This window comes from Choloepus didactylus, chromosome 7 (assembly GCF_015220235.1).
Source record: "Choloepus didactylus isolate mChoDid1 chromosome 7, mChoDid1.pri, whole genome shotgun sequence".
Taxonomy (NCBI): domain Eukaryota; kingdom Metazoa; phylum Chordata; class Mammalia; order Pilosa; family Megalonychidae; genus Choloepus; species Choloepus didactylus.
The window spans coordinates 88,865,431-88,892,468 of NC_051313.1; the positions used below are offsets into that span (position 1 = coordinate 88,865,431).

General features: G+C 33.8%; 1 protein-coding gene across 1 annotated transcript in view; it reads left to right on the forward strand.

Moving 5' to 3' along the window:
* EYS (eyes shut homolog) overlaps window positions 1–27,038 on the forward strand; it is a 1,792,869-nt gene that overhangs the window by 108,402 nt on the left and 1,657,429 nt on the right. Inside the window, 1 exon segment of the mRNA XM_037844664.1 lies at window positions 25,545–25,750. Within this exon segment, the coding sequence (XP_037700592.1) occupies window positions 25,545–25,750 (206 nt within the window).

The following is a 27,038-nucleotide window of genomic DNA, read 5'->3' on the forward strand; positions in this document are numbered from 1 at the left end:
GGAATATTTATTTTTCCAGGAAAATTTTGTGTAAAGTGAGAATAGAATAAAGAAAATAATAAGATAATTCACAGAGTATCAGAAAAGTCTTAAAAGCAAGGTTAGATGATAGGAAGAAAGAAAATGGAAGTAAAATTGCTAGGGGGCATAATGAAAGGAAGGTAATGGGTTGTTAATTTTCTGGAGACTTGGTAAGAGGGATGGGGCACCCCACTAGGAAAGAGGCAAGTAAGAATTTCATATATAGAAAAAAGCCTTTGCAGTCTTTGACTGAGTTAATGAGGCAGAAGGCTGCCAGGACTCGAGTTTCATCTTAAATCCATTACACAACAGAGATTGGGAAGGAGGAGGGTGCAAGAAAGCTGGGGTTAAAATTTGGCTTTGAAATAGGGGGAACTAAAGAAAGAAGCTGAGGAACCTAAAAAAAAAGAAACTGAAAAGCTGGCTGGAAATTGAGAACTCAGTAGCATTTTAAAATTTTTTCAACAGGTAAATAATTTAAAATAACATTCTATGAAATAAAATAAACTCCAACAAATGCTACATGTAGTGAGGAAACTGGAGACTTTCACAGAAAGATAGAATATGTAGACAAGTTTCTGAAGAGGGTATTATGGAAGCACAGAAGAGAGGCCTCTAAGGGTAATGGTGGTGATGGGGAGACTGGAGAGTCTTCAAAATGCATCCTTGAAGGATCTGGGACTGGAACAATCTAAGGGTGAGTTAACTAGCTGATAATAAGTATGGAGGGAAGTGTATTTCAAAGAGAATAGCATAAACTCATGGTTTATAAAGCTTGATCCAAGATCAAGAGCATCAGCATCAGCATCAGCATTGCCTAGGAACTTAAATTAGAAATGAAAGTTCTCAATTCTCAGGATCCAACACAGATCTACTGAATCAGAAGCTGCTACAGCATCCCAGCAATATATTTTAATAAGCCCTCCCAGAGATTCTGATGTTGGCTAACATTTAATTACCACTGACACAATCAAAGACAGAAACAGGCAAGAATATCTTTCTATCATATATAATAGAAGTTAATTTAAACCAATAATTTGCTTTTTAATTTCATTCAAGGCTTTCATTACATGTATTTTTAAATTGCCTTTAACTTTTTGAATACAGAGTTCTAACAAAATCTCACATTACTACCACATAGATCGGGAAATAAAATGTTGTCAGCATCACAGGAACTCCCTTCTGCTCCTTCCTAGTAACTATGTTCCCAAACCTCAAATGTACAGGCTATCCTGACATTTTACATTTTAGTTTTGCTTCTCTTCATTTGCTCTTTATATGAATGGATTCATATAGTATGTTCTCTATTCTGTCTAGCTTTTTTCTCTTCACATTATGTATGTGAGATTCATCTATGTTGTTGCATTTTAGCTTTAGAAATCATATCCATGGTTCTATGCTTTTTGATATTATAAACTTATCAAAATTATATATCTATTTTAATAATGATGGACTTTTAGGTCATTTCCATTTTGGAGTTTTTATGGCTGCTGCTGCTATAAGCTTTCTTCAACTTGTCTCTTGCTGGTCTTTTTAAAGCATAATGTATATGTGTGTGTGTGTGTCTCTGTGTATGCATATGTATATATGTATGCATGTATATATATGTATATGCTTGTATATGTGAACACTATTTATTGAAATGACCATTCTTAGTACCATATATTCCACATATCTTATAGGAGTGGTATTTCTGGTCATGGTTTAGGTATCTGTTAAAGGTTAGCAAATAAGGTTACCTTGTTTCCAAAGGAATTGTACCAATTCACACTCCTACTAGCAGCGTATGCAACTTCCCTTGTGCTCCATATACATGGGACTCTGTGCCAGTCATTTTATTTCAGTCACTCTGGCAAGTAGGCAACAGAATTTCTTTTCTGTTTAATTTGTTTTTCTCTGCTTACTAAAGAGGTTGAACGCTTTTCATGTCTATTGGCTGTGCCTATTTCTACTTTTGTGAAGGACACATTAAGTTCTCTGTCCGTTTTTTCTCCATTAAGTGTATGTGTGTATATATGTGTGTGTGTGTGTATAATATATGTAAAATAAATATTTTATTGACTTGTAGGAGTTACTTATATGCCCTGAATATGAGTTCTTTGCTAGTTTGGGGGCTTTAAATGTATTTTAACCTACTCTGTGACTTGATTTTTCACTCTCTAAATGGTATGTTTGGATAAGTGGTTGTACTTAATTTTTATGAAATGAAAATGGTTTCTAGCATGTCTAAGAAAGCTTACCTTATATGATTTTTATTGTTTTCTCCTTCACATTTAGACATGCAATCCAACTGGAATTGATGATTTTATTTGTGTGATGTGATACATGATTTTATTTGAATGAGTTTTTTTTTATTTTGAATGTGGAGGTCTAGTTAATTCAGCACCATTTATTGAAATGACTATTTTTAGAACAATTTGACTTCATAATCCTCTTCCTAAGAGTCCTTTATTTGTAAATTGATGTCATTTATTATATTAATAGATTTTCTAAAAATTTCCATCTTAGAATTAACCCAACTTGGTTATGTTTATTGCTACTTTTTAATGTAATCAAATTAAATTGCTTATATTTCATTTAAGATTCTTGCATTCTTAGTCACAAGACTGATATAAATTGATATGATTTGCTATCAATTTTAGAAAAAACTTTGTGAGTTTAGATTACAAGATGTACTTGTTCCTCCATGCTCTATAAATGTGCTATCTAATATCAAGCCACGAGCCTTATATAGCTATTGAGCATTTGAAATATGTCTGTTTTACATTGATATATGCTATGGGTGAAAAATATAAGTTTTCCACTCTAGTTCTCAAAAGACTCAGTATGAAAAATATAATTAAAATATCCCATTGATAATGTTTTAAGTTGATGACATGTTGAAATAATTATATTTTGGTTATATTGAGATAAATTAAATATATTCTTAAAATTAGTTTTACATGTTTCTTTTATTATTTTTAAAAGTGACTACTAGAAAATTTTAAATTGCACATGTGTCTCATATTCTTTTGGACAGGGATGTTCTAGAACATATTAAACAAAATTTTACAGGTTTTAAGTGATCTAAAATTCAGGCTCAGTGTCTCTTTGTAGGATAGTCTTTGGATTATTTTCTCTGTAAATTACATATTACATTATTTGGAATTTTAGCTATTCTATATTTATTTGTGTTGAATTTGACAAATTTTAATATTCCATGTTTACTAGCACAGAATTGTAAAATAATCTTTTATATTTTCAATCTTCTTTTAACACACACACACACACACATATATATATCATCATTTTAGTATTCTTAATGTTAGGCAGATATATTCTGTCTGTTTTTGATAAGAATTACCAAAGGACTTACTATTTTATTTGTCTTTTCAAAGGAAAATCTCATATTTTATTTATCAATTCATGAATTATAAAATTCTACCCTATTCTGTTCCTTAGCAGTGACTCTGCTCCAGAGGTTTGATTGCCTACATTTCAACTGGTCTTCTGCTTTTGAAATATTGAGTCTTTTCATGTGTGTGGTTACATTTTTCTGTTCTCTCATTTCCTGGAGCAATGTATAAGTTTGTTCACTATTTGGTATTGAGATGCTTCTGGTCAGAGATAGGACAGGTCCTTGTTCAAATCTCTAAGGCTGTGTTGAATTGTGAAAATGAAATTAGATTTACAAAGGCTTTACTCTTCTATGTTATTGGAAGTACACTATGTGTGCCCTTGAAACAGATGCTTTCAGTACTACTGGCATATATTCTTTCATTTTCTTCTTGTTCCCATCCATTTTTTACTGTTGTTCAAAATGATTTCTCTAACTGGAATTGTAGTTTCTCTAGGGAAAGCTGTCATTTATTAATGGAAGCTTTGGTTAACAGACACTACTTAATCTCATCTATCCTAATCTAGAAGTGCCCACTTGGATATGACAATGTGACAATCTCTGCATTTCTTTTTAATATATACTGAAATCTGATTTCTATTCCACCATACCCATCTAATACCATAACACTGTACTCCAGGAACTTTCTTGATTTCAGCCTCCTACTACTTAAAGTTCATGATGTTAATGGATTTATTGTAGAGGCCATATCAATTTACTACTTAAAAGCTTTTTTTTGTTTTATGCGTGATTCATATCTATAGGCACCTCCTAAATTCCAGTTTTGCATATTATCCTTCTTATAGACATTCCTCAAAATTTCTGATAAACAATGTAAGGATGGTACATTTCTTGAAATACCTTCCATGGGATTCTGTTACCTCATCTACAGTGGATATAATAACAATGATGACTACTCAAAATTGGTGAGATATACTAACAAAACACTTAAAGCAAGATTGCTATTAATTACAGAAATGAAAGAAAAATAAAATATTGAAATATGAAATATGATTAATAAAATAATATAAGCATAAAATCACTTCTAAATTTAAATTTACACTTTAGATTCACGTTAATCTAGGAAAGAGAATGGACTCGCCCACTGAGAGATAGGGTTATCACTCCCTGCTGGCTACCCCTCAGAGCCCCTAATTCATTGACAGTTGAAATTCTACTGCAGTAAAGTACTGATATATTTTTAGAACACAGCTCACTTAGAACTTTTATTGAAAAATTATTTTACTTTTCAATTAGTTGCATGGTTCCTCAAAATTCCAGGAAGTCAAAACTCAATGTTTGGTTGATATTTGGTATTTAAACATTATAGTAATGACTATATATAGTAAAGAGGCAGTAGCAACCAAAGGATTCAAGCTAATTGACTATCATCTTTAGTTCAACAGGCACTTGCATATATACTTCAATTAATTTCAATATATACTTGTGAGGAATGTATTCTGGTTTTCATTTTTCTGATGAAGAAATGAAAAACTTTTCATGATATGGTAGAATTAAGGTCTTGATAAAATGTTCAGGATGGATGACTTGAAAATATCAAGGTGAAACAGATATTCTCACCCTAATATTACTCATTTGAAATAATATATCTTATTTAGATAACTAGTTTGAATTGAGGTATGGCTTCTGAAATATGATGGCCTAGACATGTAGAAGAATTCACCACCCCCTTTAATATCCTGACTAAATCACAACAAGCATACCATTTGGAATGCACTACTAGCTCAGGGGAAAATAAATATTGGAAATTATTCAAGAAAGAAGAAGGGGAGAGAATGATTGATTTTCAGAGAGAGAGGATCAAAACAATGAGTTTTTAATTGATTTTAAAATAGGGGCTTCCCCTCAGGAGCAAAAGCTTACACAACAATGGATTGATAAGAATAAATTTTTGGCTGAAGGAATGAATGATAGAGAAGACCTTGAGACTAAGTTCAGACACTCAAATGGAGTTAAGTGGCCCCAAACAGAGAGCAGACATGGCTTCAAATAGAAAGAAATGCTAATTCTTTTTAGGAATTCAGAATTTCAACAGAATAGTTTAAGCAAATATGAGTTCACATTTAAACAATAACAGATATAGAACACGATATAATGAGGGAAAGCCAGTAGAAATAAAAACATTAAATTTTAGATCTCTAAGGATTCCAGATATTGGAATTACCATACAGATGATTAAATGATAGCACATGAATTAAAAAAACAATGAAAGATTAAAATAGACCAGACAATCTAGAATTGGAAAATGTAAACATTGAAACAACAATAATTTTAAAAATTAGTGGCTGGATAAATGAGCTAATTAGGTGGAGTTGGAGAGATTATTATTAAATTGAAATGTAGTTAAAAAATACAAAATATTTAACTGTCATAACATAGAGACAAGAAGATGTAATATACAGAAAAATGATTAGTAACTGTGCTGTTTTGAATCTAATATATCCCCCACAAAAGCCATGTACTTTAATGCAATCTTGTAGGGGCAGACTTATAGTCTTTTGATTAGAGTGGAACCTTTTGATTAGGTTGTTTCCATGGAGATGTGACCCATCCATCTGTAGGCAAGACCTTTTGATTAGATCATTTCCATAGAGGTGTTATCCCACCCATTCTGGGTAGGTCTTGATTAGTTTACTGGAATTCTTTAAGAGAGTTCGCAGAGAGAAGGAGCTCAGAGAAGTTGAGAGACACATTTGGAGAGAAGCTAAGAGCCAACACAGACACTTGGAGATGATTAGAGATGCAGACAGAAAGATGTTTGGAGATGGTAAGCCAAAGGATGAAGCACAGAGTTTGCCCCAGAGAAGCTAAGAGAGGACCCTCAGATGCTTAGGGAGAAATGCCCTGTGAGAACAAGCAAGGATGCACAAGAGCTGAGAGAGAGAAGCTAAGGACACAAAAGCCCAGAGACATTCTGGAGAAAGCCATTTTGAAGCCATAACCTGAAAGCCAAGGACCAGCAGATACCAGCCATGTGCCATCCCAGCTGATAGAGGTGTTCCAGATGCCATCAGCCTGCCTTCAGTGAAAATATCCTCTGGTGGATGCCTTAATTTAGACATTTTCATGGCCTTTGAACTGTAAATTTGTAACCAATAAAACCCCTTTATAAAACTCTATCCATTTCTGATATTTTGTGTAACAACATCATTAGCAAACCAAAACAGTTACCATGAAAGATAAAGTAAAAAAACTTTTAGCTTCCCTAAGGAAGGAATAGTAATAATGGAAGAGATAATAATTGAATTAATATGGCCAAGAAGTCTCCATAATATATGAAATAAATAAAGGAATGAAATATACATTAACTAGTCAAGATTAAAAAAAATAAATTCACATATAGATTATTATAACTCTTAAATTGCATAAAGCTAAATTTCTTATGGGAGAACACTCGAATAAATTAAACTCACAGGAGGCTACCTAAATAAATTACATTAAGAACATTGGGAGATTGAAAGACACTATAAAGTTAAGAGGCAGCTTGTATAACCAGGTCTAAAGTACTTTAATTAGAATAAAAGACCCTCACACAAGGAGTCCCAGATTTTCTCTTTCAATTTAGTTTTCATTTTTGACTGGACAACCCTTCATTATAATCATGCAGTTCTGCTTATTGTACTTCGAATAACTTCCATCTCATTCCTGACTTTAAGTTGCACAGCAAACCAGATTTTTCAGTTGACCACTAATCCAGTTGCCCCAGGTCTCACCAAGCTCCTTGGCATGCATACTGTAAGACTCACTCATATAACAGTGTAAATATGATGACATATACTCTTAGGTTTCTTTCTATAAACTTGTTTTTAATCCTATCAACATGTTCTGCAACCCAAATCCTAGCCTAGTGATGCTTCATTTGAGTAAAGAGGTACTATTTTGGGATATTAATCTTTTTATTTCCTCCCACTCTTGCCCCTCTTCCTCACACACAGTGTAATTTTATCTAAAGTTTTCTTTCTGAGTCAGAGGATTCCTGATAAGGAAACTGTTATAGTGGAATTGAAATACTAGGATATGCCAATTTTTGGGCTTTTTGTTTTCCAAAGTAAGATTTTGAAACAAGATTTTGCAAATACCGAAACTGTAATATTGAAAGAAAAATAGAGGATATAATAGACTGTAGCCCACACTTTGTGCTCTAGTTGGTTAAAAGAAGTTCTAGGCTAGAGGGGAGTAAGCCTAGATTGTTTCTGTCTTCAGAGTTAGTAGGTAGTATAAATAAGAGACACTGACCTAGGAAGGGCAGTAGGGAATTTGAAATCACCATTTGAAGTCAATACCAGTGTGGAAGAGTAAAAGTACAGCTAAGTCATTACCTAGAAATTATTTTCGCCTATTATCACCACAAGATATCATAGATTGGCAACCTATAACCCATGGCCCAAGTCTTGCCTGCCACCTGTTTTAGTAAATAAAATTTTATTGGAACAAAATCACTCTCATGCATTTATATATAGTCTGTGGCTGCTTTTATGCTACAACAGCAGAGCTGAGTAGTTCAATAGACCCTATGGCCCACATAGGCAAAAATAATTACTACCTGGCAATTACAGGGAAAAAAAAAATGCTGACCTCTGATGTAGAGGAGCATTTTAGTTGTTCATTCCCTTGCAATAAGTTGTGGGCTCACTCCTGATAATTTCATTGTGCCAGGAGAATAGTGAGAATCACACATTGGGAACTTAACAAAGTCAACATTCTTAACTGTTAAAATTTCATATCATGCATGGTTGAAACTGAATTAATAACATGAGAATAAATGTGCTTAAATGGTATTTGTTAAGGTACATAGAAATGATTAGCTAAAATAGTCTCCTCATTCACCTGAAATGCCCAGGTATTGACATTTTACACAATTATTTTAACATAGACAAATATTAGCTGAGTATTTACATCAAGTACCCTTTCTGATTCTTGAGCTATTCTTAATCTTGGCAAACTCTTAAAACTGTATCAAACATGAATCAACAAGTTAGCTTTCTTTTTTCTATGTTCTTGTGTTTGCTTCTTATTTTGCTTTTCTCGTCCTTGAGCACAGCTTTTAGTAACCATTTCTTTCTCCATAGGAATGAAAGGCAAATTACTGTCCTACTTGGTGATGTCTTTGTGTTGCCTATTCTGTGAATATAATAGCTTCATTTTTATGTGAAAGCAGACAAAAATGAATTTATGTGAATAAAATATTCAACTAACTACAGCACATTATGTAGAATTGCTTTGGAAATCTTTGACACTTCATTACAAGATTGACAAAAACTAAAAACTAGCAAAATCATAATTTACTGTGATATTTTACAGACATATGCTCCTTGTTAGTATTGGAGAGTTTGTTTGTTTAATAGAATCCTCATTATGATTGCTACAAAAATAAAAATTACCTAGATTATTTTAATAGGATCAATACTGAAATTTTTAGTTTTAACTTATTTGGGTTATGGATACTTGATTATGTGTGTGTGTGTTACTTTTATTTCTATTTTTAAAGAAAAGGTGACAATGACTTACATCTGGAGAGTTGTTGCTCTATCATGGACAATTTTTTTAAAATGGCTACTTATTTATTTATGCCATACATTCCCTTACCATAAAAGTGCAGCCCACCATTAATTTTTAAGCATTCTACTCCAAGACTATAACCCTCTCCCCATCTTTCTAAACCATTACTTCTAGGATTCCAAATTCTACAAATTTTTCATCCAACAAGGACCAAAATCCATGAGTCTGTAGCACATTTTCACTGCTTCTTAATTCCTCCTGATTTCCTTCCCTACATATCCAATTAAATTATATAGCCCATTATAATTACTACTTTGCCCATACTCTCAAATGTCTTACTCTTATTTTCCTTCATTGACTACCCTATATGTAAAACATAAATTATAAATATAACCTATGTATATGAATATGTGTGTATATACATATATCACCCCTTAAGAAGTCCCTAAAAACAGTGTTATTTTTCTCCAGAGTATTTATCACATTAGATGTAATATGTATTCGTATGATTCATATAACTGACCTATTTCCATGTAAATTTCTCTTAAAATTTGCTAAAGCTGCCAGAATGTAATATACCAGAAATGGATTGGCTTTTATAAAAGGGATTTATTAGGTTACAAATTTACAGTTCTAAGGCCATAAAAGTGTCCAAACTAAGGCATCAACAAGATGATACTTCCACTGAAGAATGGCTGATGGCATCCAAAACACCTCTGACAGCTAGAAAGACATGTAACTGGTATCTGCTCTTCCATTGCTCCTGGGTTGCATTGGTTTCAGCTTCTGATACCAGTGCCTTTCTCTTTAAGCATCTGTGGTTGTCACTTAGCTTCTCTGGGGCAAACTGTAGCTTCATTTCTTAACTTAGCATCTCCAAATGCCTTTCTATCTGCATCTCTATGCATCTGGGTCTGTGTCAGTACTGAGCTCGCTCTCTCTCTCCCCCCCTGAGCTCTCTTAAGGACTTCAGTATAAACTAATTACAACCTACATTTCATATCTCCATGGAAATAATCTAATCAAAACATTCCACCCACAATAGGTCTGCCCCTACAAGAGTGGATTAAAAGAACTCAGTTTTTTATGGGGTACATAACAGATTCAAACCAACACAACATCCACAGCTCAAAGTACATCTGCTTTGTACATTGCCATAAGCTTAGAACTTAGAAGACTGAAACATAATAGATATTGATAAATACAATATCTACCTAAATTATTATTGCCTATGCCTCATAACTGCAGTAAAAAACATTTTTAAAGTAAGAAAAAGTACAATACCTTGATTATTTTGGAGATCTGATCATATGTATGAATGTTTTCTTTTCATCCAACATCCCATTAAAACAAACATAAATATGCTACTGGGGAATGAAATGGAGACCATCATCAGACATTTTTTTCAGGAATTCTGGAAGAATTTAAGGCCATGGGATCAGACAGATGAAAAAGCTATGACTGAAAAAATCACATCTAAATGTAGATTACAAAATGCCTTGGCATTGGAAAGAACAGTTCTCCCCATTTTGAAATCTTGGAGCAATTTCAAGTGCAGTGTCAAACTTATGAGAATGGCACACTGGGTAATCACAAAGAAAATTAATTTTAAAACTCAGGTAGGAAGATTTGGGATGACTAAGTTCTACTCCTCCTTCACTTATAACAAATGGGAAGCAAACTAAATCCTGGAAAGTACCTTTATGGAGAACCTAAATGAACTATTTTGAAAAGAGTCTTAGTGTGGGCATGAGAGCTAGAGAGAAGACCAGAGAAAATACAGGTATAGTGCCAATCCTTTGTAAGGAGAATCAAGAGGAGAAAAACAAATGAAAAGGGCATATAGTTTAAAATGAAACTGTGTGCATAGCTCTCAGAAGCAGGCCTGTGATAAAGGAAGATCTCAAAGTAAGCACAAGAAATGAGGATGCTGATCAGAGTTCCACAGAACTTTAGGCTGCCAGAAGATATAAAGAGATTCTATCCTGAGAAGAGATGCCAAAATACCCCATCTAGCTGCATATTGCACACTACCCTTGTATTTAGAAAGTTGCAATACAATTCTGGAATATGTATTTACTAATGGGTAGAGGAAGGATTCCAGACCAGCAAAGAAAACAGAGAAAGCTTTGAGCTAGCTAAGGAAAAAAGAAAAACCTTGATAATTTTAAAGACCTCCAAAAAGATACTGTGAGAATTATAAAAATAGCACAATAAGCAGAATTCTTAGAAATTAAATTTATGATTGCCAAATTAGGTACCATATATATGGGCTGAACATAGCACATTTAATGATTAGTGAGTGGAAAGATGTAGTTGAGAACTTCTCTCAGAAGTTAAAGCAAATGGTGTAAACATGGGGAAAATGAGAAATAACTTGCAGCACAGAAGATTTTTGCAGAACTTCAAAACTTTAAACTTTATATAGAGGAGGGGCAAACTGGTGGCATAGAGAGGAGTAGAATTTAGTTAGTCCCCTGGAACAACTAATAAACAATGAGGAACAGCTAGTAAATAATCTGGAACAACTGTTGGGGGACAACTGTGACTGTCCACATATACACCAAACTGGATTGGGTGGAATGGCTAAGACTGCAGCATAAAATCTGTAAGTAAAAACTGCAGAACCATGCCAGGAACCCCCTCCCCTCATGGCAGGTGGAGCTGCAAGTCTTTGCTGAAGGAGAGACCAGCATTCCCAGAGCCAGAGAATATACCTCAGTGCAGCTCCAACAGGGGTTTTATTTAAGAAATGTGGGCTGCTGAATACAATCTACAAACATACACAAAAACCCTAACAAGCAGACAGAGGCTTTTAGAGAAGAATGACCTTAAAAAGCCAGAAAGACCAGGGGCTCTCTCTGACTGATGGGCAAAACTGGGAGGCCATGAACTGACTCTGAAAAGGGGTTTTCTTTCCCTTTCTCTTTTTCTCAACTTGAGTGGTTCAGTGGAGATAGCCTCAGCCATTGCCGGTTCACAGCAGTCTGACCCAGACAGGGATGGAGATAACACAAGCACAAATTCAAACACAGAAGATATCTCCCTAGGGGGTGTATCTTCCCCAAGAGGAAGGAAGTGAAGCTCAGGTCTAGGGTTGGCCTTCCCTTCAGAGTTCAGACCCCAGACCTAGGGGGAAAACACCCAAAACAGAAACTAAAGGGGCCACACCACCTTACAGCAGTCAGGAGCTACAGACTGACAGGTGCAACCTGCTGGGCAGGATAGGAAAAGCACAGTGGCTAGAGGCCTCACAGGAAAGTCTCTCATTCTTCTAAGATACACCTGGAATATAGCCCCATTCTGTTCCAGAAAAAGTTGATTAGGGTAACCAAGGATACCAGATGCATAAACAACAGAAAACTACAAATTGCAATACAAAAAACAAAGATATGGCCCAGTCAAAGGATAAAACTTACACCTCAATCAAGATGCAGTTGAGATATTGTTTCACTTTAATGAAACAATCAATTAAAATTTTTCAAAGAAATATGCTAAATCAAATCAAAACCAAATCAATGAGTTCAGGGAAGATATGGCAAAAGAGATGAAGGATATAAAGAAAACACTGGTAAAACATAAGGTAGAAATAAAAAATTTGAAAAAACTGGCAGAATATATGGAAGTGAAAGGCACAAAACAAGAGATGAGACATACACAGCAGATTTCAAGAGGCAGAAGAAAACACTCAGGAACTGGAGAACAAGACACCTGAAATTCTACACACAAAAGAACAGATAGGGAAAAGAAAAATATGAGCAATGTCTCAGGAAATTGAATGACAACATGAAGTGCATGAATGTATGTATCATAGGTGTCCCAGAAGGAGAAGAGAAGAGAAAAGGGACAGAAGCAATAATAAATAATAGAGGAAATAATCAATGAAAATTTCCCATCTCTTATGAAAGACATAAAAACACAGATCCAAGAAATGCAGCATATCCCAAACAGAATAGGTCTGAATAGACCTATGCCAAGACACTTAATATTCAGATTTTCAAACATCAAAGACAGAGAGAATTCTGAAAGCAGCAAGGGAAATGTGATCCATCACATACAAAGGAAGCTTGATAAGATGATGTGTGGATTTCTCAGTAGAAACCATGGAGACAACAAAGGAGTGGTGTGATTTTTTAAGATACTGAAAGAGAAAAATCATGAACCAAGAATCCTATATCTGGCAAAACTGTCCTTCAAATATGAGGGAGAGTTTGAAATATTCTCTGACAGACAGACAATGAGAGAGTTTGTGAACAAGATACCTGCTGTACAGGAAATACTAAAGGGAACACTACAGACAGACAGGAAAAGACAGGAGTGAGAGGCTTGGAACACAATTTTGGGTGATGGTAACACAACAATGTAAGTACACTGAACAAAGATGACTGTGAGTGTGGTTGAAAGAGGAAGGTTAGCAGCATGTGGGACTCCAGAAGGAAAGAGGAAAGAAAAAGAGTGGGACTGTATAACTTAGTGAAAACTAGAGTAGTCAACAATTGTGATAAAATGCACAAATATGTTTTTACATGAGCGAGAACAAATGAATGTCAACCTTGCAAGGTGTTAAAAATTGGGTTGAATTGGGGAAAAAATTCAATTGATGCAAACTAGAAACTACAGTCAACAAAAATGTGGTATTATGCTTTCTTTAATGTAACAAAGGCTAAATGCCTGTAAGAGGGGGTCATAAGGAAGGGGTATGGAACTCTTGGCATCGGTGATGTTGTCTGACTGTTTTTTTGTACTTTAGTTTAATTCTGTCTTTCCTTTTGTTATTTTTTAGCTGTCATTTTTTTTCTTTTCTTTCTTTCCCTTTTTCTTTTGTCTCTCTACCTTCTTTAACTCTTCCTCCTTCTTTGTGGAAGAAATGGACGTGTCCTTATATAGATAGTGGTGGTGGTGAATACATAAATAGGTCTTTATACAGGGAAACATTGATTGTTTACTTAGGCTGGAATATATGGTGGGTGAACAAAACTGTCTGAAAACAACAGGTTGATGAAGAAATCTTGAGTCACTATATTGAGTGAAATAAGTTAGACACATTAGGACAAATATTGTGTGGTCTCACTGATATGAAATAATTAAAATATGTAAACTCATAGACACAAAATATAAGTTACCAGGATATAGAATGAGGCTAAAGAATGGGAAGTGGTTGCTTATCATGAGCAGAATGTTTAACTAGCTTGAACTTAAGTGTTCGGAAATGGAGAGAGGTGATGGTAGCACGTTACTGTAAGAATAACTAACAGTGCTGAAGAGAATGTGAATGTGGTGGAAATGGGAAGCTTAGAGTCACGTATGTCACCAGAGGAAAGCTGGAAGTTAAAATATGGAAATGCATAAAACAGTAAATCTTGTGGTGGACAATGTCCATGATTAACTGTACAAATATTAGAAATCTCTTTCATCAGCTAGAACAAATGTATGACACTATAACTAGAAGCTAATAATAGAGAGATGTATAGGGGAAAAATATACCTATCACAAACTATGTACTACAGTTAGTAGTATTTACACATTCTTTCATGAACAGTAATAAAGGTATTATACCAATACTATGAGTGAATAATGAGGTGGGGGTGGTTAGGGGTAGCAGAGGATTTGAGTTTTCTTTTTTGTATTTATATCTTTTCTGGAGTAATGAAAATGTTCTAAAAATTGAAAAAAAAATTAATTGTGGTGATGGATGCACAACTGTATGATGGTACCATGGGCAATTGATTGTGCACTTTGGATCCTTGGATGATTGTATGGAATGTGAACAACCTAACTAAAAGAAAAAAAAAATACTTTATATGATAGAAGTTCCAGAAGGAAGTAAGAAGAGCAAGCAGGCAGAAACTAATGAAATAGATCATGGTAAAAAAAAAAAAATCAATGTATCTGATATGAAGAAAGACTTGAGTAGAGAGAAAGGGCCAAGTTAGTATTAAGGAGGATTGATGAAAAAGAGAAGACACTATGACATATGTTGGTGAAAACTTTGAAATTACTAAGAAATTCCAGAAGCTATACCATGCAACCAACCAAATTTAAAACATAACAAGAAAGCAGGCTACTTATGAAAATAAACAGATTAACATTAAACTTTTTTTGTCAACCACATAAAGTGGTACAGTAAAATAATCTTAAATGTTTTCTAGAGTATCTACCAAGCTCTAAACCAAAAATATGTTGAATAATTAATTCTGTAAACAGCTAAAATTTCATTCAAGCATGAAGGTCAAATAAATAAAACTCTAGGCATGCCAATAATCAGGAAGATTTTGGCCTACCAAAACAATATAAAACAATTTTTGAGTGTGTGTGCACATATATATGTGTGTGTGTGTATACATACATGCATGTATATATTTATCACAAAACAAACAGAGTCAAAGAGAATATAAGGTTCAAAATCAAGAAGTGAACAAAATTAACAATAAGTAAAATAGTGCATTTCAAATTATGTAAGTCAGTGGGGTTTAAGCCCAAGTGAGGGCTTCAATGTCTGCCTGTATAATACATGTAAGTAAAGGAAATGACTTAAATTTTTGGAGGCAATTATACTGAAATAGAAATTGTAGTAATGCCTGTTTACTCCCAAATGAATTGCCTTCTGCTCTTCCCTCTTGGCAAGCATCACCCCACTTTGGGGACCACATTTATTTTTTCTTGAAATTTTATTGAGATATAGTCACATATCATACAATCATCCAAAGTGTACAATCAGTTGTTCACAGTACCATCTCATAAAGTTACACAATCATCACGATAGTCAATTTTTGAACATTTTCATTATTCCAAAAAAATAATAAAAATAAAAATAGGAAAAAAAACAAAAAGTAAGAAAGAGCACCCAAAACAACCCATTCCCCCATCCTCCCTTATTATTCATTTACTTTTTTGTCCCCATTTTTTTACTCATCTGTCCATACACTGGATAAAGGGAATGTGAGCCACCAGGTTTTCTCCAATCACATGATAATACCTTATAAGCTATATAGTTCTACACTCATCTTCAAGAAACAAGGTTACTGTGTTGCAGTTCAACAGTTTCAGGTATTTCCTTCTAGCTATTCTAATACACTAAAACTAAAAAAAGAATATATATATATATCATAAGAATAACCTCCAGAATGACCTCTTGACTCCACATTTTTAAGCTGAAAGTACAGAAGGACTTTGAAGAAACCCATGATCTTGATGTCATTTTTATATCTAAAGATTCTGTTAACTGAAATAATAAATATCCTCTTTAAAGCCAGTTTGGTTCAGGATTTTCTCCTTGCAGCTTAATTTATCCTAGTGTACATAGTCTTGTAATAAACTAGGCCTTATATGCTGTAGCAACTCTGACCTTGCCATGAGGGCTTCCAATACAGAGGTTAAACCAAGGCAGGAGAGTTTTATGAGTTTATGAGCTTTTACCCATGCTCATAATCTCCTTCCCCAATGATGGCTATGATTTTAATGTTGTCATTGACAAATTTTACAAGTTTTTAAAATTTCCCCTTTCAGAAAGTCTGGTGAAGCAATATATGTGACATTTGAAATCAATAGTACATTTGAATGTTTCCACTGCTTACCTTCAATATATTTTACAATATTTCAATATTATACTGTTCAATATTTATTGCAAACTAGGCCATCTCATATCTTCTTTATTGGTCCATAATCACTGGCACTTTCTTATATTCTTTTGACGATCACTTCTTATTAACTCAATGTAAGCCAAACAGCTTTGTGAGCATTGTCAAGTGATGTTCCAATCTTTATTAATTGAAAAATATATATATATATATATATATTTTCTGTTTTAGTCAAAGGAGTGACTCAACACAGTGATGTGTATATGCAACTTGGTAAAGTGCAAATCATACATAAGACAAAATCACACACATATTTGTAGTGTAATTGGATTTCATAGAGCCAAAAATAATGATGCTAGGCTCAGACAAAGAGGAACCAGGAATTCAGTGAGAATTTATATGCAGAAATAGCATTTGGAGAGAATTTGCAGAGAGAATTTGGAGAACAAGTTTTTAGATCTGTCCAAGTTGCAAAAATGAGACTTTTAGCAAGTTTTCTTTGTGAAAGAATGATTTTGTCTTACTCAAGATTTGAGAAAAGTGACATAGTAACCAATATGTGACCCAGTCTCTCTGCTTTCCTCTCCCAGAGATGCTCCATCTTGCTGGTGCAGAAAAATGACAATATAATTATTTATGTACTAAAAAATACATTTTTAAAAATACATAAATGAAAAAGATGGAAAGATAACACAGACATTGTATGTCAATTGACTGACAGGACCAAATGACTGATATGATCAGACAATTGTTATCTTTTTCCCTCAGTGTTATGTAGACACGCCTTTGAAAGATGTATATTCAATAGAGAAAAATGACCTTTCAAAGCAACGAAATCATATTCTTTAATAGAGAGTAAAAGCAAAATATACCCTCATTTTATTTTAAAAAATGGTAAAGAATAAAAAGCATAATATGTCTGATGAAATAAACAAAGACATCCTGAAGTATTAGTTGCCACATGCAAATCAATCACAATAGAAACATTTGTTGTTTCTCTTCCAAACTTCCAAAAAAGAAAATATCTCAAGTCTATTGCATAAAAGTGGCCACTTTATTATTTGCTAAGTAGGCAATTTTTTACTTCCTGTTTACTAGAAATTAATGGTAAATTTTTTTTTAGTTTTTTTTAATTGAAATAAAACTAGCAAGTCTTGTTACTGTAAAAGAATATGAAGAATCTGAACTATTTATGTAACTTTATTTTGCTTTCTCTATGATGTTACTTCTTGAGCATTTGTTATTATTTTTTAATACAGGTTGCTTAACTGTTCCTACTAAAAAATGGGTACAGCATGGATTTTAGAGGCATTATATTATGCTTCCCTGAGTTTTTTATATGATTTATTGTTGCTTTGAGTGACTGCCCATATAAAACATAACAAAATGAAATGTAACATTCTATGAAAATTTATTATCTGCTTTCAGTGAACATATACATTAGTATTTTAATGTCTAAAATGAAAAGATGTATCACCTACCCTCTAGTAATACTTACCCTCTAGTAATTATTTTTATATTCTTCAGTTTTAAAAAAATGCCTTTCTTTTAATATAAAGTAGTTGATTTTTGCATGGTTATTTAGAGAAACACTTTGTTAACATTAAGGAAAAAAACAAACAAACAGAATCTATATATCCCTGGCTCCCACCCCTTGCCCACAAATAGCCATATTTTCTCTTTATTTCAAATTCTAGTTCTCATCATAATCAATTTGAGAAAGTTTACTCTTATCAAATTACCTCCTGTAAGTGTTTCTAGAATCAACTCCACTGTCTAGAACAAAAAGAGCCCTTGGTAATAAATAATAATTCAGCACATCCATAAAATATGTCTCGATAAATCGAATGGAATTAAAGTCATGCGATGTATGTTCCCCAACTATAAGAGAATTAAACTAAATCAACAGCAGAAAAATTAGAAGAAAGCTCCAAATATTTAAATGTTAAGCAACAAACTCTAAGTAACCTCAGTCATAGAAGAAATCACAATGGAACACACACACACACAAACATGCAACACACAAAACATATCAAAATTTATGAAACAGCTAAAGTACTGTTTAGAGGAAAGCTTATTAACTCTAAATTCCTACATTAGTAAATATGAAAAGTTTCAAAATTCTAAACTCCTACCTTAAATCATTAGAAAAAAAGAAGAGCAAACTAAACCCAGGGAAGCAGAAGGAAGGAAATTTCTACTCTACATATGTGTATGTGTGTGTATGCACACACATATACATATGTACATATACTTATATATATATACACACACTAGAGTAGAAATTTATATATATTATATGAGGTAAAATCAATGAAAAGAAAAATTATTTGAGAAAAATGACAAAACTTTAGTTGGATTGATCAAGAAAAATACAAGTGAATACACAACTTTACAAAATCAAGAGTGAAAGTGGATATATTAATATCAGCCCTTCAAAAATTAAAAAGATTATAAGGGAGTATGATGAACAGCAAAATAAACAAATAAAATGGACAAATTCCTATTAAGGTAAACATTGCCTCAAGAAGAAATAGGAGATCTGAATACACCTAATAAATATTTAAGGAATTAATAGCACTCCTATAAAACATTTAAAAATATATAAGAAAAGGGAATATTCCAAACTCATTTTATGAGGACAGTTATCACCTATATACCAAAACCAGAGAAATATGTCAATAAACAAACAAAAAAAAGAAAAGAAAAGAAAAGAAAAGAAAACTAGAGCTTATGAATATAGATGAAAAACCCTCACAAACTATGGGAAAATCAAATCCAGCAACATAAAAAAGGTAGAAATATAAGACTGAATTATCATCTCACAAAAAATTAATATAATAAATCAAATTAATCAAGGAAAAAAAGCCCAGTCATCTCAAAAGATGGAGAAAAAACATTTGACAAAATTAAACACCTATTCATAACAAAAAATATCAACAAGTTTGAAACAGAGAGAACTTCTTCAACCTGACAGAGTATTGATGACAAATGTCCAGCTAATACCCTACTAATAATATCAGACTGATATTTTTATACCTAAGAATAGGAACAAAGAAGCAATGATACCCACTGTTGCCACTTATATTCAATAATTTACAGGAGATTCTAGCCTAATCAGTAGGCTATATACTTGATCAATAGGAGATAAATCTTTGCATTTTTGTGAGTACACACACACACACACACACACACACACACACACACATACAGAAATTGAAATAGAAAAATTCAAATATAGTTATCCACACATGATATTACATCATATGTAGAATACCCTAAGAAAACTACAAAAATAAATAATTAAAAATGGTAATCAAGTATATTATATTTTTAAGATACAGATGATATAAAAATATCATTGCATCTCTAATAGTCATGACAAAATTCCAAAAATAAAGTTGAGAATACTATTCCATTTATGACAGCAGAGAGGAATAAAATACTTAGGAATTTATTTAACAAAGAAATGAAAGACTTTGTACTGAAAAGTACATAATATTGGTCCAATAAATTAAAGAATATCAAAAAAATTGAAATGACATTCCATATTTATTTATTAGAAACAATATTGTTAAGGTGGCAATTATTCCAAATTTTATTTATTTTGTTTCAATATCTATCAATATTCCAACAGGCTTTTGTGTAGAAATTGACAAGCTCATACTAAAATTTAAAATTAAGTTCAAGGAACATAAACTGTCCAAAATGATTGTGGGGGGGGGGAGAGAAAGCTGGAAGACTCCCAATTTTAAAATTTAATACAAAGCAACATTAATCAAGAGATTGTGTTATTGCATATGGATAAGCATATAAACCAGTGGAATAAAATTGAGAGTTCAGAAATCACTTCATGTTTACAGTCAATTTATTTTCAATAAACGTGAAAAAGACAATTATATGGGGAAAAGAGAGCCATTTCAAAAAATTATGCTGGAGCAATTGGATACTCATGTGCAAAAAAGAAAAAAGAATACAACTTGTAGAACACTATCTCACAACCTACAGAAAAATTAACTCAAATATAACATACCTAAATGCTAAAATTATAGTACTTGTAGAGGTAAAGTAATAAAACCGCTAATGAAACAGGTGAACATCTTCATGTTCTTGGGCTAGGCAGAGAGTTGTTAGATAAGAGAATAAAATCATGACCCATAAAGGAAAAAAATGATAAATTTGACTTAATCAAATATCAAAACTTTTGCTCTCCAAAAATCAACATTGATAAAATTAAAGGAATATTTGCAAGACACATATCTGATGAATGACTTGTATATAGCCTACACAAGGAGCACTTGGAACTCAAAAATAAGAAAATTGAAAATTGAATTAAAAAACAGCTGAAAAAGATGGTGGCATAGAGAGGAGTGGAAGCAAAGTAGTCCCTCTGGAACAACTGAAAAAAACAGAAACAACTAGTACGTAATCCAGAATAACTGTGGGGAGACAAACGAGACCATCCACTCATCATACACCAACCTGAATTGGGAGAAATGCCCAAGATCACAGCATAAAATCTGTAAGTAAAACCTGCGGATCCAAGTCGCGAGACCCCCTCCCCCATAGCCCAAGCTGCAAAGCCTCGTGGTGCCAGAGAGAAGCTCCCTCCCAGCAAGCAAATATAGATCAGCTGAGCTCCAACTGGGGTTTTAAGTAGCGAGTGTGAACTGCTCACTACAGGTATGAATCCCCAAAAAACAGACAGAGGCTTTGGGTGACGACTGACCTTGGAGAGCTGGAGGGTCGCTTTGGACTAGGTCTGAAGGAGACTATCTGTTTCTTTTTTGGCACAGTGGAGAAAGCCCCAGGCATTTTCAGTTTCCAGGGCTGTGACTCAGAGAAGGGTGGAGACAGCACAAGCAGAGAGAGAGACCATTGAAATGCTAATGACCTCCCCCATGGGGTCTATCTTCTCTAAGAGGAAAGGGGTGGGACCCTTTCCATTCAGAACCAGACCCCAGAGCCTGGGGGAACACAGCCATACCTCCTCACACCAGTCAAGAATTATAGGCTAACAGGCGTCACCTGCTGGGCAGAAAAGCACAGTGACCTGAAGCATCACAGGGTGGAGCAATTTTCTAAGACACACTCTCAGGGAAAACAGATACTGCATATTTCTTCCCTCTGGGACCTGAGCCTTCTCTGGTCTGGGAAAACCTGATTTGGACAACCAAGGAAACCATGCCTAAACAACAGAAAATTACAACCCACACTAAGGAAAACAAAGTTATGGCCCAGTCAAAGGAACAGACGTACACTTCAACTGAGGTACAGGAATTTAAACAAGTAATGGTAAATCAATTCAAAAAGTTTAGAGAAGATATTGCAAAAGAGATAGAGGCTATAAAGAAAACACTGGGCATGCATAAGGCAGAAATCGAAAGTTCAAAAAAACAACTAGTAGAATCTATGGAAATGAAAGGCACAACACAAGAGATGAAAGACACAATGGAAACATACAACAGCAGATCTCAAGAGGCAGAAGAAAACACTCAAGAACTGGAGAACAAAACACCTGAAAGCCTACACACAAAGGAGCAGATGGAGAAAAGAATGAAAAAATATGAGCAACGTCTCTGGGAACTTAATGATGAAACAAAGTACAATAATATATGTATCATTGGTGTCCCAGAAGGAAAAGAGAAGGGAAAAGGGGCAGAAGCAATAACAGAGGAAATACTTAATGAAAATTTCCCATTTCTTATGAAAGACATAAAATTACTGATCCAAGAAATGCAGCATACTCCAAACAGAAGAGATCTGAATAGGCCTACGCTAAGACACTTAATAATCAGATTATCAAATGTCAAAGACAAAGAGAGAATCCTGAAAGCAGCAAGAGAAAAGTGATCCATTACATACAAAGGAAGCTTAATAAGATTATGTGTGGATCTCTCAGCAGAAACCGTGGAGGCAAGAAGGAAGTGGTGTGATATATTTAAGATACTGAAAGAGAAAAACTGCCAACCAAGAATCCTATATCCAGCAAAGGTGTCCTTCAAATATGAGGGAGAGCTCAACATATTTTCTGACAAACGGACAATGAGAGACTTTGTGAACAAGACTCCTGCTCTACAGGAAATACTAAAGGGACTACTATAGAGTGTTAGAAGACAGGAGTGTGCAGTTTGGAACACAATTTTGGGAGATGGTAACACAGCAATGTAAGTACACTGAACAAAGATAACTAAGAATATGGTTGAGAGAGGAAGGTTGGGAGCATGTGAGACACCAGAAGAAAGGAGGAAAGATAAAGACTGGGACTGTGTAACTTGGTGAAAGCTAGAGTGTTCAACAAGTGTGATAAAATGTACAAATATGTTCTTTTACGAGGGAGAACAAGCAAATGTCAACCTTGCAAGGTGTTAAAACTGTGGAGGCATTGGGGGAGGGATGCAATCAACATAAACTAGAGACTATAACTAATGGAATCATTGTATTATGCTTCCTTTAATGTAACAAAGGTGATATACCAAGGTGAATGCAGGTAAGAGTGGGGGATAGGGGAGGCATGTTAGACACTTGACATTGGTGGTATTGTCTGATTCTTTACTCTACTTTGGTGTAAGGTTATTTTTCCTTTTGCTGCTTCCTAGCTGTCATTTTTTTTCCCTCTTCCTTTTCTCTCTCTACCTTCTTTGACTCTCTCTCCTGCCTTGTGGAAGAAATGTAGATGCCCTTGTATAGATAGTGGTGAAGGTGGTGAACACATAAATATATGACCATACAGAGAACCATCGATTATTTACTTAGGATGGAATGTATGGTGAGTGAACAAAACCATATTAAAAAAAAAATGGGTTGATGACAAAACCTCAAGGGCAACATACTGAGTGAAATAAGCCAGACACATAAGGACAATTATTGCAGGGTCTCACTGATAGGAACTAATTATAATATGTAAACTCATAGACATGAAATACAAGGTACCAGGATATAGGACGGGGCTTAAGAACAGGGAGCAATTGCTTAGTATGAGCAGAATGTTCAACTAGGATGAACTTAAATGTTTGGAAATGAAGAGACATGTCAGTAGCAAGATGTGAGAATAACTAACAGTGCTGGATGGTGTGTGAATGAGGTGGAAAGGGGAAGCTCAGAGTCATATATGTCACCAGAAGGAAAGTTAGAGGTCAAAAGATGGGAATGTATAAAACTGAATCCTACGGAGGGCAATGTCCATGATCAACTGTACAAATACTAGAAATCACTTCCAAGAACCAGAACAGATGTATGACAATACAATTAGAAGTTAATAATAGAGGGGCATATAGGGAAGAAATATATACCTATTGCAAACTATATACTACAGTTAGTAGTATTTCAACATTTTTTCATAAACAGTAACAAATGTACTATACCAACACTATGAGTCAACAATTGAGGGGGGTTGGTTAGGGATAGGGGAGGATTCAAATTTCCTTTTCTTTTTTTCTTTTTTCATCTTTCTCTTTATTTCTTGTCTGGAGTAATGAAAAATTTCTAAAAATTGAACAAAAATTAAGTGTGGTGATGGATGCACAGATGTATGAGGGTACCCGGGGCAAGTGATTGTACACTTTGGATCTCTGGATAATTGTATGGTATCTGAACAATCCCAATAAAAATTAAAAAGGAAAAAAAAAAGAAAAAAAAAAACAGCTGAAAGGTGGGAAGAGACTGTCATCAAAAATATATACAAAGGATTAAATAAGAGTATGCTTATTTACCCAATATTATTAGTCATTATTGAAAAGCAAATAAAAACTCTGAGATACTGTTTCAATCTACAAGAATGGATGTAATATAGAAAATAATGTGTTAACAAGATTTTGGTTAAATGGGAATCCTCATATATGGAAATTTAAGTGGGCACAGCTACTTTCTGTTTGTTTGTTTTTTTAATGCAATTTTATTGGTATTTATTCACATACCATCTAATCCATCCAAAGTATAAATCAGTGGCTCACAGTATCATCACATAGTTGGGCATTCATTGCCACAATCAAGTTTGGAATATTTTCATTACTCCAAAATAAAGAAAAAAATAAAAATAAAGAAGAACACCAAAATCATCCCAAAGCCCTTATCCCCCTCTATTACTTATATTATCTTTTCTCTTTGTTTAATTACTCATCTGCCCATACACTGGATAAAAGGAGCTTAGTCACAAGGTTTTCACAATCACACAGTCACATGATAAAAGGTGTATAGTTATGCAATCATCATCAAGAATCAAGTCTACTGGATTACAGTTCAACAAATTCAGGTGTTTCCTTCTACCTATCCTCATACACTAGAAACTAAAAAGGAATACTACATAATGCATAAGAATAACTTCCAGAATGACCTGTAGACTCTGTTTGAAATCTCTTGGCCACTGAAACTTTAGTTTGCTTCATTTCCTTTATGGCACTGCTGCTTTTGAAAACATTTTGGCAATTTCTTAAACAGTTAAACCTAAATTTACCATACACCTCAGCAATTCCATTTCTAAGAATCTGCCAAGGCAAATGAAAATATATATTCACACAATGACTTGCATTTGAATGTTCAGAGTGCCCAAAAGTGAAACCACCCAAATGTCCATCAACTGTTGAATAGATAAATAAAATGTGGTATATATAATGAATTACTATTTGACAATTACAAGGAAGGAAGTACTGATACATGTTACAAGAAAAATCCTCAAAAACATCAGGCTAAGCATAATAAGCCAGTCACAAAAGACCACATGCCATATAATTCCATTTATATGAAATGTCCACAAAAGGCAAAGCCATAGAGACAAAATATTAATGGTTGCCTGGGGATGGGATTGGGGACAGGGAATGACTGGAAAAGACCTCTTTTATAAGGGATATGTGCTAAAGCTGAATAGTGGTGGTGTTGGCACAGCTCTGAATATTTGCAAAAGTTATTGAATGGATGAATTCTATAATATATAAATTATTTATCAATAAAGTGGCTAAACAAAATGAATCCATGAACTCTGGATACTTTTTCTACAATGAGTTTTGCCTCACACACATGTGCATATTTTCATTTTCTTCGTGTGATCTTTTAAGGTCCATTCTGTGAGGAGTCAATGGAATCGTGTCTTTCTTGGTCTTATTTTAAAAGGGGAATTTGCCAAAGCAGCGGCTCTGCTTATATCCATCTTTGCCCAGAAGAATTTCTGTATGAAAACTGTGAAACTGATATCAATGGGTGTCCATCGATGCTATGTCAGAATGTCACTGAATGCACTGATAAAAGTAAGTTTGAATCTAAGGTACAAGTTTAAAACAATTTCTTAGTCTCACCAAATAATTTGAAAGTGCAAATACTGGAAGTTCTCATCAACATATTATAATTTTCAAACACAAGAAAATCAGAAGAATGACTTAAATTGTTTATTTTCAATTTTGTAATCCCATTGTATGTGGGAACACTAATTTCATAATCCATGTTCAAGTTCATTTTTTGTTCTTCCATCAGAATTTTCCCTTGTGAATACTATAGTTTTGTACACTTTTCTTTTTTGGTCATGGCTTTTTAATTTTCCTCTAAATTTTCATTTTTTATATTGTTATATTTTATCTTTTAAATTTAACATTTAGATAAATAAGGCTAGGAAAGAATTTGTTAATGTTCCTGCAAACCACTGTCTTTTCATTATAATATTTGTATTTGTTACTCTTCAAAGAACCTTAAGGGTCTTTTATTTTTTCCAATCTCATAAGCATATATGTCTTTAACACTTTTAAAATGGATTTTTTTTTTCCTGGAGAAGCATCAATTCTGTTAATAAAACCTTTGGTAAATCATTGCTGAGAGGCCTTAATTTGATTACACAGTATATGTAATTAAACAGATAAAGGTCAAGTACAAGGTAATTTTTAAATCCATATGGAATTTCTTCATCAATACAAAAGACATGTTATTAATCTACAATGAACTAGGTCTCACTATTAGGTGGTAGAAGTTCAAAAACCAGAAAGACATGTTTTTAACATTCAAGGCAATAAGAGATATGGTAGGCAGAAAAGCAGCCACTTCAAAGATATCCATGTCCTTTTCCCCAGAAATTGTGAATATGTTATTCTAAATAACAAGAGATAATTAAACTTGCAGACAGAATTAAGGCTGACCTTAAATAGGGAGATTATTTTGGATTATCCTGGTTGACCCAATATAATCACAAGGGTCCTTTCTAGGAGAAGAGGGGATGGAAGGTTCAGAATCAGAGAGAGATTTAAAGCTGCTAGCTTTAAAGATGAAGAAGCGATCAGGCAACGAATGAATGGAGACTTCAGTGCTGGAAAAGGCAAGGAGGCAATTGTACTGTAGAACCTCTAGAAGGACAGAGCTTTCACTACATCTAGATTTTAGCCCAAGAGGACCACTTTGGACTTCTGATCTCTAAAACTGCCAGATGACAAATACGTGTTGTTTTAATCACTAAGTTTGTAGTAATTTTTTGCAGCAGAAATAGGAAACTAATACAATATTCTATAAGAATTATTAATAAGATGACCCCCAAATTTTTGTTTCTAAACCTCAGAACAAAGAACAATTAA